Below are 17,493 nucleotides of genomic sequence, written 5' to 3' on the forward strand. Positions count from 1 at the left end.
CAGTGCGCCAAACACGGAACCCTGAAATAGGAACCAAGATCCATGGCCTTAAGTACATTACTGCCATTGTCTGTGGCAACAAAACCAATACTAAGCCCTCTTGGGCGCAGCCATTCAAAAACCTTGCTGCAAAACTGTTGCAAAATGTTTACAGCCGTATGAGATTTCTCCATGGCGAACATGGCTACAGTTGCATGTTTCCGAGTACCTTTAAAAATCGCAGCTGTGTCAACAGCACCTCGTGCAGATAGCTTATCTCTAACCCCCACAAAAGAGACCCAGTGTGCAGTGATGCGCATGTAATCTGTGGCTTGGCAACTGGTCAACATGTCTGTTGTCAGGTGGATATTGTGAACAGCACTCTGCTGCAAAGCTTGTCCAACCAATTCCAGCACATCATGATGTAGTGCCGAAACAGCAATTCTTGCGAAATAGGACCGGCTGGGAACCTTCCATTTTAGGGCAGATGGCTGACACAAATTCAAGGAAACCCACCCATTCAACAAATGAAAAAGGAAGAAGGTCCAGCGCTAACATTTTAGCCAGCTTCGCATTGTACAACCGTGCCGTTGGGTGGTTGCATTGGAACTGCCCCTCCAACCTAAGCATGCTCTCAATGGTAGGCTGGATTACTTTCCTTTGTGGTGCTGTTTTCATTAACCCACTTCGGCTCAACGACACAGTTTGTCTCATTGCGGTACTCGGTCGCCTTGGTGTCTCAGCCTGACTCAGAGTATGGCTCTTACTGCGGTGCCACTCTGATGTTACTGAAGAGGATGTGGGCGTTACCACTGCACTACTGGGGACAGGGCTCGAAATGCCTCCCTCTTCTTCACCTTCCACCGCAATAATATCACTCCCTGATTCTTCCTGACCAACTTCAATGGGTTGAGTTTTTCTACTTTCTTTTAACTGAAGAAGGTGATTCTCCCACACGACAGTGTGGTGTATTCTGAGATGACTTGCTTGGCCTCCGGTACCATAGTTTGTACCAAGCTTACCCCACCGAACACCTTGCTGACAAATTGAGCATATAGCAATGTTCTCCTCCTTGGTGCTAACAGAAAAGAAGTCCCAAACTGGGGAGGAGAACTTTCTGGCACTGCTGGATGTGCCACTTTCAATACCAGATGAACTGGAGGGTGTGCTTGAAATGTGACCCTGTGCACCTAGACTGTGACTTTTACTACCACTACCTACTGAGATGGTTGAGCTGGATGTAGGTCCCTGCCGGGCCTTGGAAAACATGGCAGCTGGAGGTAGTAGTGGTGTAACCTGTGTTGGTGATATCCGTGCTACATCCTGCTCAGTAGCAGCCTTTCTGGATAGGGTGAGAATGTTGGTCTCCAATCCCTTTGGGGCGGGAGTAATGTGCGTGATGACTGGCTCGTCTTCATCAATATCACCCCCCTCTTCTACATTTACCTCCATAACTCTAAGTTTTTCTGGGACCTTCCTTTTCAGAAGCATTGTCTTGTGGCGTATATCACTCTCAGACTGAGCTGGTGGGTGCCAAGTGGCATCACGATCATCAGAAGCGGGGCTTGAAGAAGAAGATGATGGACTTAGCCTCCTTTTCCTTGCTGGTGGTCTGGAAGACAATAGGTCTTCTGAAACGGTGATTTGACTTTGTTCCACTTTGTCTGCAGGAAGCTCGATTTCCTGAAATGCTCCTACGTCAGGAGCAACAACTACTATGGTGGGCTGTTGCGGCTGCTGCTGTTCTTGTTGCGGCTGCTGCTGTTCTTGTTGCGGCTGCTGCTGTTCTTGTTGCGGCTGCTGCTGTTCTTGTTGCGGCCGCTGCTGTTCTTGTTGCGGCTGCTGCTGTTCTTGTTGCGGCTGCACACTTATCTGCTGAGTTTGTGCCTGCGTTGATTGTGTACTACTTTGTGATAATGACATTTCAACATCGCTGCTCGTTAGTAGACTGGCTACCTCTGCGACACTAAAGCCCTTGGGCCTAGGTTGGTGGGGTTGGACCGCTGGTGCTGAGGTGCTGCTCCCAGCTTGGTTCCCGGACAACGCTGCTGCAGGCGTAACTTTTTTGGTGCCAAAAAAACATTGGCCGGCACACCACCAGTCGTGGTTAATGGCACTTCCTTTTTCTGTTCCTTCTTCTCACCGGCAACTTTCTTGGTACTGGACCTGGTACCTTTCTTTGGGGCCATCTTCTTCAGATGTCAGGCAGGATGCAGATGCACAACAAGTTCTGGTCACCTGTGGACGTGATGCAGAGCAGGACTTCTGTCTGGCTGGCAGTACAACGGGTAGCCGGGTGATGCTGATGACACCTCCTCCTCTGGCTTTTTGTGCACCTAAAAGCAAATAAGCCAGGAGAAGAACATCAGTGAAATGTTGCATTTGTTGTTGTGGGTCGGTTACTTAGTACTGTACTAGTGCAAACAAAAGATAGTCTAGCCATTTAGGACTTTTTTTTCGGCAAGGGCTATGTTATAACACTGTGTACAGTCACACACTACACTCTCAGGAGGGATAGGAAAGTTAATAAGAACCACCAAAATAAAAATGTAATGGAAGTGGGGTGGACCCTATTTGCCATTAAATTATTTGAGAATCTTAGCATCCATGGAGCTGCTGCTGGCAAAGGGGGTGGGTGGATGGAAGCAGTAAGCCAATAGGAAAACCATGCAGGCCTATATGGCAAAAGCAGGACAGTAATAACTCCCAACACAAAAAAGGCCACCAGCCACATGGACACTCATAAATCACAAACAAGCAGGGGGCCTGGGAAACACCAGGAGCTGACAAAAGGCCTATAAAAGCCAGGTAAAGGATGCATACTAAAGCACACTGCTCTGCCCTTTTAATGCAACAAAATGCAAATACGAACATTCACAGGCCCCAAAAAGGTCTGCTGCAGGGTGCATGCATTGCACACCAACACACACCACAAAAGCATGTCTTTAAGACAACCAACATCAGAAAGCCCACCCCAAAAAAACACACTTCCCCAACTCAATCCAATGCCATCCATGCCCTAAATGATGTCTAAATTCAACAGACCACACAGAAAACACTTGATTAATAAAGCTGTGGCTACCTGCTCTGATCCTACTGGATGAAAGCAAGCCTGTTGGCAGACAAGGCCAGGCAAGCTTGCAGGCCTAGGCTTCAAAATGCCACCAGCCACATGGCCAGGCCCAACAACATCAGAAAGCCCACCCCAAAAAAACACACTTCCCCAACTTAATCCAGTGCCATCCATGCCCTAAATGATGTCTAAATTCAACAGACCACACAGAAAACACTTGATTAATAAAGCTGTGGCTACCTGCTCTGATCCTACTGGATGAAAGCAGGCCTGTTGGCAGACAAGGCCAGGCAAGCTTGCAGGCCTAGGCTTCAAAATGGTCACCAGCCACATGGCCAGGCCCAACAACATCAGAACGCCCACCCCAAAATAACACACTTCCCCAACTCAATCCAATGCCATCCAAGCCCTAAATGATGTCTAAATTCAACAGACCACACAGAAACACTTGATTAATAAAGCTGTGGCTACCTGCTCTGATCCTACTGGATGAAAGCAGGCCTGTTGGCAGACAAGGCCAGGCAAACTTGCAGGCCTAGGCTTCAAAATGGCCACCAGCCACATGGCCAGGCCCAACAACATCAGAAAGCCCACCCCAAAAAACACACACTTCCCCAACTGAATCCAATGCCATCCATGCCCTAAATGATGTCTAAATTCAACAAACCACACATAAAACACTTGATTAATAAAGCTGTGGCTACCTGCTCTGATCCTACTGGATGAAAGCAGGCCTGTTGGCAGACAAGGCCAGGCAAGCTTGCAGGCCTAGGATTCAAATGGCCACTAGCCACATGGCCAGGCCCAACAACATCAGAAAGCCCACCCCAAAAAAACACATTTCCCAACTAATTCCAATGCCATCCAGGCCCTAAATGATGCTTGAAAATGAAATACATAAAAAAAAAAAAAAGGGACAGTTGCTTCATCATGCACACACCCATGAGGCCATGACTAGCTCTGGCCTACTACTGGCTACTACTACCCACAACATTTTTGAAAAAAAGGAATGATGATAGTTACCAAAAATAAATTGTAGTTACAACAACTGCAATGCCCCCAATCAAACAGACACAACAACCACTTATTTGTAAAATATCCAAAGAAAAAATCCTCAAATCCAATTGCAATGATGCAGCAGACAAAAAGAGTGATCTTTCCAGCTCAAAATCCAAAGGCAGAATGAGCAGGAGATGGTCAAAGCACTGGGAGGATCCTGCTAGACAGGAACAGGAAGTTGGAGATTCTGTGGCACTTCCTCCCTCTCCCCACCTTTTAAAAAAAAAAGGACTCCTTGCACAAAAAAGGACAGCCAAATGTCAATCTGAGGAGTTGTTATCATCCAAAATCATCATTTGCAGAAGGTTTCATGCTGCTAGAGCTGATATTCTTCTCCAAATTGAAAATTTTACATGTTCGAGTTCTCGAGCTTCACATTACTTCCGCCGGATGTCGATGGCGTGTCCAAAATGACTTGATCGCGTTCTCTCGCTCCCTGTCGCGTTGGATATGACGTGTTCGGGGTCTCTTTCTCCTTTTCGCGTTCGATTAGACGTGCCCGCGTCCTCACGCTCTCGCTCGCGGTGGAGAATGACGTGTTCGAGATCTCAATCTTATACTCTCGCGGTGCATGATCGCGAGAAGAAAGACGTGATCGCGCAACAAATGACGTTAATGCGGGCGACAAATGACGTTAATGCGGGCGCGAACTGTCGCGAGACAGCGCAAAATGGCTACCAACAATCCAACATCTCGTGGAGAACGCGACCGGGTCGGGAAAACGTGTCGGCGAACGCGGGGATTCAGGTAAGGCGATCGCGTGCACGCGAGAATGTATTTTTTTACAGCGCGAGCAAGAAACAAATTACCGCTAAGATGCGGATTGCGGAAATTTTGACATTTTCGCGCTTTCCGCGGAACGCGAAAATGCCAAATTATCGCAAATTCTGCGAGCGGAACGGAATTTTGGCCCAGGCCTACTTCCTATTGAAAACAGCAAGAACTACCCATGCGCTTTCCCGAGCGGTATATGAAATTACGCACCCTAGAGATTCACAGTTTATCCATCCTGCGATTTTTGATTGTTTAAAAAATCTGAGCTAGATTAAAGAGGTTGAAGGATTCCAGTCACAGAAACTGGTTTAGATCATAAATCCCCTCCAAAATAGAAACATGGCTATGCAAATCATTGTTGATGCTGCTTCATCAGGAACAATCCAGCCCACACAGCTAGCCTTTGCCCCGTCACTATATCAACAGTACAGATTACCTTCCCAGCACATGAGTGGATTGCTACCTCGGAATTTATTGTGGTTGAACTTTGTGAGCTTATTCATTGTTTGTAACTGTGAGTCTTATCTTGTAAGATAGCCCAGAACACGTCACACCTTGTGCCACCCGAATCCTGCTGATACAGATGTATTAATAATGAATTGTATAGCATCACAGAGATAAAACAAACAATTTGCAGACATGATCTGATTTTCTATTAATGACTCAAGATCTTTGTTGACTAATGAAAGTAATTGCATTAAGTTTCCATGAGGACAGTGGTAAGAAAAAAATATTTTATGCTCAGTATTACTACCCAAACCTCCACTGGCGTACTTACGTTAAAATGTTAATCCAGAGTCCCATGAACAGCAAGCACCAATTATGAAGCCTTGACTTCTGAGCAGAGCCAACGACAACAGACATGTGTAATCAGTGTGAGAGTGACAACACATCAAGAATGGAAGTAATATTTATTAGTTATAACAGGTACAGAACCTCCAATCCCTTATGTATAATCATCATCTATTTATGCTATTTTTGATTTTGGATGTTCTATTTTGCTCAGGAAGAAAATATGAATATGTTTAAGACTTGAGTCAACTGACACTTGTCTTTGGCTCTTCCTCCACAGGCCTGGACTGTGAGCGGGTAACGCACCAGGGCCAGCACTGGCACGCGCATGCGTGCTGCTTCCGCTGCCATCGCTGTCATAGTTCCCTCCTCGGCCGAGACTTTCTTCCATGCGGTGGAATGCTTTTGTGCTCTGCAACCTGCAGAGCACTGCCTGACTCTTCCTCTGGCTCAGATTCTTCAGACTCTGCCTTCCTGTCGGCTCCATCGCCTGTCTCAAAGCGCTCCATTAGAGGAGCCGGTGTGCCGCTCACTGCCCATTTAACACAGGTGAAGCCAACAGAGTGCAAGTGGGCGAATGAGAACAAGGAAGCAGACAGAGCCAAAGCCAAGGTAGCTCAAAGTGGTGCCTTAATCTCAGCTAGCATGCATCTGGAATCCAGCCACTTTCAATCAGGGGCCCACAAGTCTATTGAGGTCCTCACCACAGAGGCTCCACCATTCGGGACACAAGCACTTGAGGGAGGCAGGAGGGCCGATGGACCTGATGCACATTTGAGTGGACAAGAACATGGTGATGGAAGCTGCAGTGGTATATCATCTGCCTGCAATAAGGCCCCAGGCACACCATACAGCACCACGGAGAAGACACAGGTTAATGTGCAGCAAAAACAAGGTAGAGAATGAAGTACTTGTGAAATGCATGCAGTCACATGGGAGGCTGAAGTCCTAGTTATGGTTGCAGGCCCAGATATGGGGCCCAGTGGGAAGAGTGAAGTATAAAGATGTTTTATCTCTAATGCGAGAACCACTTTAAAGGTATTCTGTTAAGGAGCCACATATTAGAGACACAACAAGGGTAAAGTAGCCATTTTAGAAATGTATGGGAATACCACACTTTCCTGACGCCCTCTCAGTTGTTGAACCATGTAAGCTGTGTACTGAAACTTAATTGTGAATCTCAGACAAAAACCTGGCAGTGACTTGACTAAAAAAGACAAACTGAAAACTAGGTGCTGTCAGAAAATATGTCTATATTTACATATGAATTAACCAATCTGCAAACTAGATACTGTCGGAAAATACATCGAGAGTTAGATACACATTAACTAGTTGCACATATGATCAGAAAAATAATGCATACTGTCCAGAGGCAATGATGAATGTGTGGCAGAGAAACAAATTGCCTGAAGAACAGTGCAATGAAGAGAGCAATCAGTCCATTTTCTAAAGGGGGGCAGCACTCTTACAGCAAGATAGCCAAAGTTATAGATCTGGTATCACAAATCCATAACTTGAATCCACTTAGTCTTTTTTGGAATTAGTGCTCATTTGGACTGAAGGGACTGTGGGTCTCAGGTCAGTGCGCAATAGTTAGCCTGATATCCTTTGTAGCGCCACAGTATTAGTGGAGCCACATATCTTTCTAAAGGGTTTGAAACTACTTCTTGCTTTTAAGGAATAAAGTAGATATGTATATGTGTTTCTTGTAGAGAGATAACCTAGTTGAAATGCAGAGGGACTTCTCCAGAGAAGCTATCAGAGAGTGAATCTAGGCAGGGTAAGTGTGTAGGAAACTGGCTCTTTATATAGTATACCAAAAAGAGGTATGCTGTGTAAAGAGTCCAGGTATCCCTTATGAGTGGACAGGGCTTGCTCCAGCAATCCCAAGGTGCTCTATCTAGGGTAGTGAGGTCAAGCAGCCTTAGGCTTACCAGAGAGGAGTGTTATACCGTTGTTGCACACACAGAGTCAATAAATGATACATAGATTCAAGAAGGAGATCCACACAAATTTAGAAAAATAACAGGTATTTTGATATATATATTGAAACCAAGAACTTTGTAAAGAGGTAAGGATTTTTTCGTAATAGACTTTTTACAGTTTTATAAATGTTAATCAACAGTGTGTTTTTTTTTTTAGGGGAGGAGCCTAGCGCGCATCCAAGATGGTCGCGTGAGCACAGGGCTCCCCGGACCCTTGCTGCTCCTCGGAATTTATCCTGAGAATATCCTGATGTGGTTTGTGGAATCTGGCAGATGAAGACCGGCTGAGCACGTATCTCTTTTCAGAACTCGAATCGGACCTGGGAATCCTGAGTTGTCGTCGTTCGAACTTTTGGGACCCACCCGACGGAGGTGCCCGGGGCGAAGGTGAACCGTGGAGCCGTGTCGTAATTGAACAACAGCGGCTGCAGTGCGGTGCCAGTGGCCGCTCTACCACTTTCGGTTTCATTTTCGTACTTCAGGGGGCTGGCCTGCGAATGCAATTGATGTGGCGGGGTATTCCCCTGGCCTCTGCGCGAGGCCTTGTCTCCACCTGCCACTAGAGTGCCCGTCCTTGGGTCCCCCCGCACCGCTATATTGTGGTCTATGGTGAGGCGCTGGTCTGCGGTGCCGGTCCCCCTACGACTCTTGATCGGCGATCCCCTTCGGTGTCCGTGACCACATGGGGGGCAAGGGGGGCCCCGAGGGGCGTAAGACTAAGGCCTCCCTCCGCGGGGGACCGGTCCAGGCCAACAACATGGACCGTTACACTCAGGGCAGAGGGTCCCCTGGAGCGACCGGCCCCCCCCCGGATGCCGTCGGTGGTGGCACGACCGTCTCTCCGGAGCTCTCCCTGCAGGACATCATGGGCGCCATTGAGGGCATCAGGGAAACCATCGCCACGCAATATGAGGCCCTGGCCCGTAAAATCGACACGGTGGCGATCGATGTCACCTTAATTCGGGCAGATCTCTCCAAAACAAATGAGAGGGTACAGGCTCTCGATGTGCGGACCTCCACCCTTGGTACGGATGTGTCGGACCTGCAGGCCGCGCTTGGTGACATTAAGGCGGTCAACGACCAGATGGCCCGGCGGCTGGAGGACTTCGAGGGACGGGCCCGACGCAACAACATCCGTGTCATAGGCGTACCGGAGTCCTCCGACAGCCGCCCGGTTGACCTCCTGGTTGAGGAACTCATCCTCCAACAGTTGGCCCCTGCTGGCCTAAGTAAGTTCTTTGCCGTGGAGCGGGCACATCGAGTTCCGGGCGGTCGGCCACGGCCGGGGGCCCCCCCGAGGCCTATCGTGGCCAAACTGTTCCACTATAGAGACCGAGATGCGATTCTACAGGCCTCACGGGTCCACGGCCCGGTGCGTCATGAGAACTCATCCATTAACTTTTATCCGGACTTTACCCAACTTGTTCAGAAACAGCGGATGGGATTCCAGGGGGTGAAGCGCCGTCTCCGTGAACTGGGCCTAAAGTACTCTATGCCTTACCCTGCAAAACTCCGGGTGGAACATGAGGATCGGACTGCCTTCTTTGACTCTCCTGTGGCCGTGAGTGACTGGCTGGACTCGTTGCCGGACAGAGGTGACCATCCCGGGCCCTCTGCGGGCGCCGAAGGTGACGGGTCCCCTTTGGAGTAACTTTTGGTCCTTGATTTTGCCATTTTGCACTGTTCAGCTGGGTTTTTTTTTTTTTTAAACTTTTTTTTTATTGCCATTTTTACATTAGACACATTGTACATCGTATAGATCATTCAAATAGTTATAACAGCTTGTACATTCCATAGTGGTACACATCATCTGCATATATCCGTGATACGTCATCGGAGAGCATGACCCACGTGCAAACTTGATATGAGGTGTATACCCCGGTGTCTCAGGTTCCAGATATGGCACAGAAACTAGGGTAAAACAAAGGCCTAAACTATGGGGGGGGGAGGCATGAACAGGCACAACCAATGACATCAGCGAGGGTATGTAGCGTCGTAGGGGTAAGGCACCACTGTGTCCCATGAGTGTCTATCCTATTGGGGGTCGACCTAGAATTACGTTAGCATAATCGATCTTGGAGTATGTAAGGATATCATGTGGGCGGAGTGTCGAGAGATTGGTTGGGCGGGGTCTGTGACTGCGCGTGCAGGGCCGACGGTGTGAGTGGGTTGTCTATTGGATCTGCACCCGGGGATAGCTGCTTGAACTGGTACAATAGCATGGCCCATTCCATTGATATGTGGTGTTTGCGGACCCCTCTCACCTCCTCCTCCCGCAACGTCTCCTCCTCTGCCGCCGCCCACTTGTGTGTAGCTCCCACCCAAGCACTGTTCAGCTGGGTTTTACTTCTTTTGTTCATTTTGTCTCACTAGGACCAGTGTGGGGGGCGGGCGGGGACGGGTCCCTTTCCTCCTCCGGGGTCTTTTCGTAGAATGGGGTTAGTAGGGCGACAGGCACACTGCAAGTTGGGGGGGTTTTAAGGCCCGCAGGGGTGCAGGGTGGGGGGAGTTGGGATTTTTGGGGGGGGGTTGGGGGGAGGGAGGGGTTGTTTTGCTGTGTGTTTTTTGTTTACAGGGCGAGGTATTGATTTTTGTCCAGATACGGGAACTGTGCTACTGACTGGGGGGCCTTTGGTCTATTGGAGGGGATGGGGGGGGACGGGTTGAGACTGATGTCATGGAACGTCAATGGGTTGGGGGATCGTATCAAACGGGGTATAGTACTGCAGTATTTGCGTCGTCTTACTCCTGACGTGGTGTTTATCCAGGAGACGCATCTGGTGGGCAATGTTTGTCATGCAATGAACAGGGGAGGATACCCCCTCGTGGCCCATTCTGGTTTCACAACTGGTTCCAGGGGGGCGGGCATTCTCCTGCGATCCTCACTTCCGTTGGATATCACTAGGGTAGTCTCGGATGACAGAGGGCGCTATGTGTGTCTGTCTGGGAGATGGGAGGGGCAGCCCCTTTCCCTGGTCTCAGTCTACGTCCCCCCGGGCCTCCAGAACTCCACCTTCGCGGACTTGGGTCGAATGCTGCTTGAACTTCCGGATGGCCTTTTGCTTATGGGCGGGGATTTTAATTCGGTGGTTTCGGGTGACCTGGATCGTCACCCACCCAGGGCCCTCCCCGCTGCCCAGGCATGGCTTGGTGGCCTGCTGGATACCTTCGGCCTGGTAGATAGCTGGAGATTAATGCATCCGACCCAATGTCAGTACACTTTTCACTCTGGGGCGCATGGGAGTCTTTCTAGGTTAGACTATTTCCTTATGCCCGCGGCACAGACTAGTCGGATTCGGGAGGTTAGGCACCTGGCGCGGGGTATTTCCGATCATTCCCCGCTGCGGCTGCTCTTTGACGCCGAGACGCGGTCTGCAGGGCGGATTGCTCCCATTAACCCGTGGTACCTGAGAGACCCTATGACTCGCGACAGCCTGGTTAAGGCTATGGACCAATACTTCCATGATAACGAGGGGTCGGTGTCGTCCGCAATGTCCCTGTGGGAAGCCTTTAAAACCGTAATCCGCGGACACGCCCTCTCCCAGATAGTGGTGGCTAAGAAACTCAAGAGTGAGGCAGTGGTGAAGCTGGAGACTGACATTTCGGGGCTGGAGTCGGCCTTGGAGGCGGGTGTCACACCGGACGGGCTCCATGCCCTCAGCCTGAAACAGTTTGAATACAGGTCTCTTGTCACTGACGCCGCCAAAACGTTGTATAGGGAACAGCAGGGTCGATTGTATGATGCCGGGGACAAGGCGGGAAAGTTGATTGCATGGCTGGATAGGAAGGAGAGAGTGAACCGAGTGGTCCCGGAGCTGTGTGTCGCGGATGGAGTGTGTGTGACTGAGCCTGGTGAGATTGTGGAATGTTTCGCTGACCACCTCCGGGCCGTGTACTCCCCGGTGACTGACAGGGATGAAGAAGACTCTCGCCTTCTGCTGCGGGATATTGCTTTGCCCGGCTTGTCTGTCGAAGACCGTGAGCAGCTGGACGCCCCCTTGTCTGTAGATGAAATTGCAACGGCGATTCGGTCCCTTCGTTCGGGGAAGGCGATGGGCCCTAACGGGCTGCCTATTGAATTATATAAGTTGCGCCCGGATAAACTCGCGCCCTTCCTCCGTCGTATGTTTCAGGAGTCCCTTGAGGCAGGCTCCCTTCCTGACGACCAACGTCTGGCAACGATAGTCGTGATCCCCAAGGAAGGTAAGCCACGAGATCGCTGTGCCTCCTACAGGCCTATTTCGCTGCTAAATGCAGAGCCTAAAATCCTGGCGAAAGTCCTTGCCAACCGTTTGTTGAGCGTCATCTGCGATTTGATTCATCCTGATCAATGCGGCTTCATCCCTCACCGTAACACCGCTCTTAACTTGCGGCGTCTTCACGGCGCCCTCGCCAGGGCGGAGTACCTCTCCGAACCTGCCGTGCTGGTTTCTTTAGACGCCACGATGGCCTTTGACACCATCGAGTGGCCATTTCTCTGGGCTGTCTTGACCAAATTCGGCTTTGGGGAGGGATTTCTTGGCTGGGTGAAGCTTCTTTACACGGGACCCATGGCTCAGGTGGTAATTAATGGGCGGGTCTCTCGGCCCTTCGCTCTAGGTAGGGGCACGAGGCAGGGGTGCCCGTTGTCCCCTCTGCTCTTTGCTCTTGCCTTGGAGCCGCTCGCTGCTTGGCTCCGCTGGGAGCCCTCGATCAGAGGGATCCGGTGGGCCCCGGGCTTCGAGGATCGGATCTCGTTGTATGCGGACGATATTCTCCTGTATCTCACCTCTCCGCGGCAGTCGCTTAATGTTCTCTTTGATGTTCTGACTTCCTTTGGGAGAAATTCGGGTCTAACGATCAACTGGTCTAAATCCTGTGTCTATCCTATCTCTGGTGACCCTCCTCTCTTGCCGCCTCGGCTTCCGATCCAATTATCTCTGTCCGGCTTTAAATACCTGGGAATATACGTCTCGATGGACCCGGTGGCTCGCTATGAGCAGAATCTCCTGCTCCCACTTCGGCGTTTGAGGGAGGACACGGCTCGGTGGTGTAGGCTGCCCTTGTCCCCGCTGGGTCGGGCAGCGCTGTTCAAAATGATGTCCCTTCCCAGATTTCTCTATGCACTTCAGAACTCCTTCGATGTTATTCCGGTGTCCTACTTTCGGGAGGTGGAGAGCCTGCAGAGGAGACTGGTGTGGGATGGACGGGCGCGTATCGCTCTGGCAAAGCTTACTCTCCCCTGGTACGACGGGGGCATCGCGCTTCCCGACATTCGCAGGTATTATTGGGCCTCACAGCTGTCGGCCATTAACCATGCCACGTATGCGCCTGGCTTGAATCCGGCGTATGAAATGGATAAATTCCTGCTTCCCGGCGGGAACTATAACAGGGCACTTTACTCCAGCTCGGCGGGACGGACCCTTACGGGCCCTACTAAGATTGCGGTACGGATCTGGAAGGCGGCCAATGTAGCCTTGGGCTGGAGTGAGCGATTAACATGTGCTACTCCTCTGTTTGCCTCCGATCGCCTGGGAAGCCTCTGGACAACGAAGGGGTTTGAACGTTGGGACACGATTGGTATTAGTAGAGTGGGAGACTTATGGATTAAGGGTGCTGTTAAAACATTCGCGGCGCTCCAGAGCGAATACGAACTTACGGAAAGGGAGTTCTTCCGCTACGCCCAGATTCGGCATGCCCTGCTCTCTGTTTTTGGGGAGGGGACCAATATCCCGGCTTCTTCGCCCCTCGAGGACCGCATACTCGATGGTCATGTCCCCGACAGTACTATTTCATTAATTTATAAAAAACTTATCAACAATCGGGCTGACCTCTTGGTGCGCCTCCGGGAGGCGTGGACGGGGGATGGGGTGGAACTGGACGACGAGGACTGGCAGTCCGCACTGTCGTCCCCCAAGGAAGTGGCCATTCCAGCCCGTCTCCGCCTGGTCCAACTTAAGATTCTCCACCGGGTGTATGTGACGGGTCCCCGTTTGGTCTCGATGGGATTTTCTGAAGACGGGCTCTGTAAGCGGGGATGTGGACTCAGAGCCACCTTTCTCCATATCCTTTGGGAGTGTCGCGAGGTGGCGGAATACTGGCGTCGGATTCATGTGGTCATGGGACAAGTCACCGGGGTTGTGCTGCTGCCGGAGGTGCGTCGCTGTGTCCTGAATGTGTGGGAGCCCAATGATTATAACGCGGCTCAGACTCGGTGGGCGGCCCTGGGTAACATGATTGCCAAGAGAGATATAACGCAGCTTTGGGGTTCCCAGCGGCCTCCCACCGTGTCCGTATGGAAGGAGAACATGGACTGGTGCATGTTCAGGGAGAAGACTGTGTATGTTGCTCGTGGCAAACCGGGGGCGTGGGGTAGAATCTGGGGGCAATGGAATGCGTATCGTGGGGGTATCTGTGTTCCCCCCCTGGTGGACACCGATATTGCCTTGTCCCCCTGACCCTTGACGGTTCCCTGCGACTTTTGGGATAATCGAATATAGACGTTCCTCTCCCGTGCCCCCCCCCCCCCGACCTATCATTACTCCTGCCTTTTAGTAGCTATTTGAAGATCAGAAGTAGAGTCCCCCGGATGTAGCCTTACCCACATTTTTTGGCCTTTACGCCTCGCCTTTTGTTTTTATCTGTTATTTATGTTAAACCTATGTATCCTGCTTCCCTAGGACTTTCCGGAGTCATGTACGGGGCTGGACCCCGGGAGTCGACTACTGCCTTAACTCTGTATGATCCTTCCCGAATCTAGCGGCCGGCCCCGGTGGTTGTAGGCCCATTCTTGTAATTGATTTATTGTTCAATAAAATTTTCAAAAAAAAAAAACAGTGTGTTTTTACGTGTCATGCTTTTCTATGGGAGAAAGATCATTCACTGCATACATATACTTTCATTCAACTTTTGGTCGTGAGGTGGTAGAGGGACAACGACCAAAGCTCCACCAGCAGATCGGTCTTATCTGCCCTACTTAGTCCGGGTGCAGAGGTGCTGGACAGGATGGCAGCCTTCTACGCAACATGGCTCGGGTGCAGGGTTTTTGTAATTGATTGGCTTTTGTGAGTCAAGGCGCTCACTGTTGTTGGTCAGGAGCAGCAAGTGGGACAAAAACAGGACAGCTGGGTCACTCAGGGTTAGCATCTCGGGTGCTGACATCCCTCGTCGGCTGTCATCAGAGTCCGGACTGGACTTTCGACAAGCTTTGGTTGCGGCAAGGGTCTTGTACCCTGGGTACTGGTGCAGGAGGGCTTGTGAGGTCCTGGCATCTTCAGGCGATGGATCTGATCTTCTTGAGTGCGCTGGATGAATTCCTCGAAAGAGAAACAGCAGACAGGAATTACAGGAATAAGAAGAACTCAAATGGATCACCAGGTAACCTCCAAGAGCGTCGAGGGAAGACAGCAATCGTCGCCAAAATTGTTGTGATGGTTTGTTATAAAACAGAGCACAGCAGATGTAGTTAGAAGAAGGTTTATTGAAGAAAGGAAACCTGGCATCCGACACCCTCGACGGTCCAGCAGCAACTGTCACCAATCGAGTGTCGTCGACCTTACATTCTAAAGAATACAGGACTAGGAGAATTCCAATGTGAGGTAAGACAAGAATGTTGGAAGAGCCAAAGGTAAGTAAAATAAATTTTAGTAAACATTACATCATAAGAGAATGTTGACTGGAGGTGTATGATGGGATGGGGGATTATTCAGTGTTATCTCTATATGTCATGTGCTGATACCAGATTGTTTGTTGGAAACCAATAAAAAGTTTATAAACAAAAAAAAGGAATGTCATGAGCTATCGTAGAGAGTGAGTGTTTTAGCCAGAGAGACAGGAATACTAGTCATAATGATTTTGTAGATGATGCAGCAGGCTCTGAAGATGATGCAAGAGTACAAGGGCTTGAATGTCAGTTATGAAATCGCTGTCTGGGAGGACTGGTTTCACTTTCTTCAGTGGGACATGGTAACAAGCCATATTGCTTTTCTTGGCAAATTGTTCCAGGAGTGTAAGGTCAGTGTTAATAGTGAATCCTAGTGACCTGGCATTGGTTGAAAATTGTGTTTCAGTGCCACCAGGTTAATATCATCGAGCCAGGTGTGGACTATTGCTTGTTCTTGGCAAAGAGGAAGAAGTCACTTTTGATAAAATCAGATTTCAGTTACGTAAGGTGCTGGACATCCATATATGGATGATGTGCTGGCAGAGTTAGTTGTTTGGAACGTACGAGATGTTTGTGTATAGTTGTGTGTCTTTGGCATAATGATGTACTTTGATGCTGTTATGAATGAGTAGAGTTTGAAGGGTTTCTATGTTGAAGATTACAGAGGACAAGATGAATTCTTACGGAATTTAATTGGGGATGAGGATCTTCTGGGATTTGGAGGAGCGCAAATTAACACATTGGTGTTGTTTGGAGAGGTAGGAGGTTAACCACTGGAGGACATAAACAGTGAATCCTATCTGAAACTGCAAGATGTTGATGAGGTTGGAATGGTCGATGAGGCTCGATAGCTCAAACAATATCAAGAAGGAGAGGCCAACTTTACTTATGGTCAAGAGGACATTGTCCATGATTTGTAAAGTAGCTGTTTCTGTCCTGTAGTGTGTTTCGAAACAGGATTAGAAGTCATGCAGAAGACAATTTCCTTTGCTGTCACCTCAGAGTTGTGTGTAGACTCCTTTTTCGTTGATGTTTCCAATAAAATGTAGGTGAGTGAGGGCCAGCAGTGTGGGTTTCTTCTGGAGTTAGAGATTCTGGCCTCTCTTGAGAGCTTCTGGGAAGTGTTGATAAGTGAGCGGGCTTTTATAAAGGATGGTGGTACAACAGCTTTATAAAAGGTGGCTTTGAGAAAGTTAAGGATATTGGCATGGCCTGCAAAAGGTTTGAGGGTGTCCATTGCGGGATGCAGCACAGTGGGGTAGATCTATGAGCAGAAGCAAGCTTGATTTTCTCAATGTGATGAGGGATCTTATGATTTGATTTTTTTCACTATAGAATAATATGAGGGTATTAAACTAGAGTGTGGAATTTGAGGATTGTGTAAGGGGTTGACAAAATGCTTGAAAGATTTGAATATCTTCCTTGCTTCTGTTGGCTAATTTATTGAAGGGGTTGATATAGTACTGTTTATTTAGTTAACTGCATGTTGCACACAGGCACGATAGTAATTGAGGGTTCTGATTCTCTTCATTTTCATCATGGTCTGTTGATAAAATGTTTGTTGGTGTTGAGGTCTCCAGAGTACGAAGGAACTGAGAAGTTAATCCTGCACTTTAATTTTCTGTTCTGTAAAAAGTAGGACGCTTTGTCTCAATTATCCCTCAAACAAAGTATTTTTCAGTGAGCGGAATGCTTACAAGAGACTTCATTAATAAGCCTAGACATAAAGGAGCTTATTTACAAGCCCATTGCTCCGCCAGTGCATTAATTGTATTGACGTACCGGCAACGCAATGGGCTTCCCCATGTAAGGTCACCCTGACGGGGGGGTGGGGGTGGGTGTTAATGGGGTGAGGGGGGGAGGTGGTTTTGGTTGGTAAGGAGATACAACCAGGAGAAATACTTGTATTTCTCCTCGTTTTTTCTCTCTTTCTATCTGTGCTGCATTCTGCAGCGCGCATAGAAAGAGGAACATGCCTTGAATGATTGTTTTGTGCAGGCATCTTAACCCTCCGCACAGGAACCCTTGCAAAATGACGCAAGGGTGTCTGCGCTGGCGCATGGCTGCTGTTTGAGCGCTGGTGCAGGGAGGAAGGACATGAATGCACCGTATCTTGTAGATATGGCGCATTCCTGCCCTTTTATTTTGATGCACGGCAGCGCAGCAGGAAGGCTTGCTGCTCATTGTAA

The 17,493-nt window shown here is 49.3% G+C and overlaps 1 protein-coding gene across 1 annotated transcript in view; it reads left to right on the top strand.

Moving 5' to 3' along the window:
- Window positions 1–17,493, top strand: part of LOC146871306 (protein prickle-like) — a 285,412-nt gene that overhangs the window by 265,861 nt on the left and 2,058 nt on the right. Inside the window, 1 exon segment of the mRNA XM_085599746.1 lies at window positions 5,958–6,572. Coding sequence (XP_085455872.1) covers window positions 5,958–6,572 — 615 coding nt within the window.

Source organism: Triturus cristatus, chromosome 1_1 (assembly GCF_964204655.1).
Source record: "Triturus cristatus chromosome 1_1, aTriCri1.1, whole genome shotgun sequence".
NCBI classification, from domain to species: domain Eukaryota; kingdom Metazoa; phylum Chordata; class Amphibia; order Caudata; family Salamandridae; genus Triturus; species Triturus cristatus.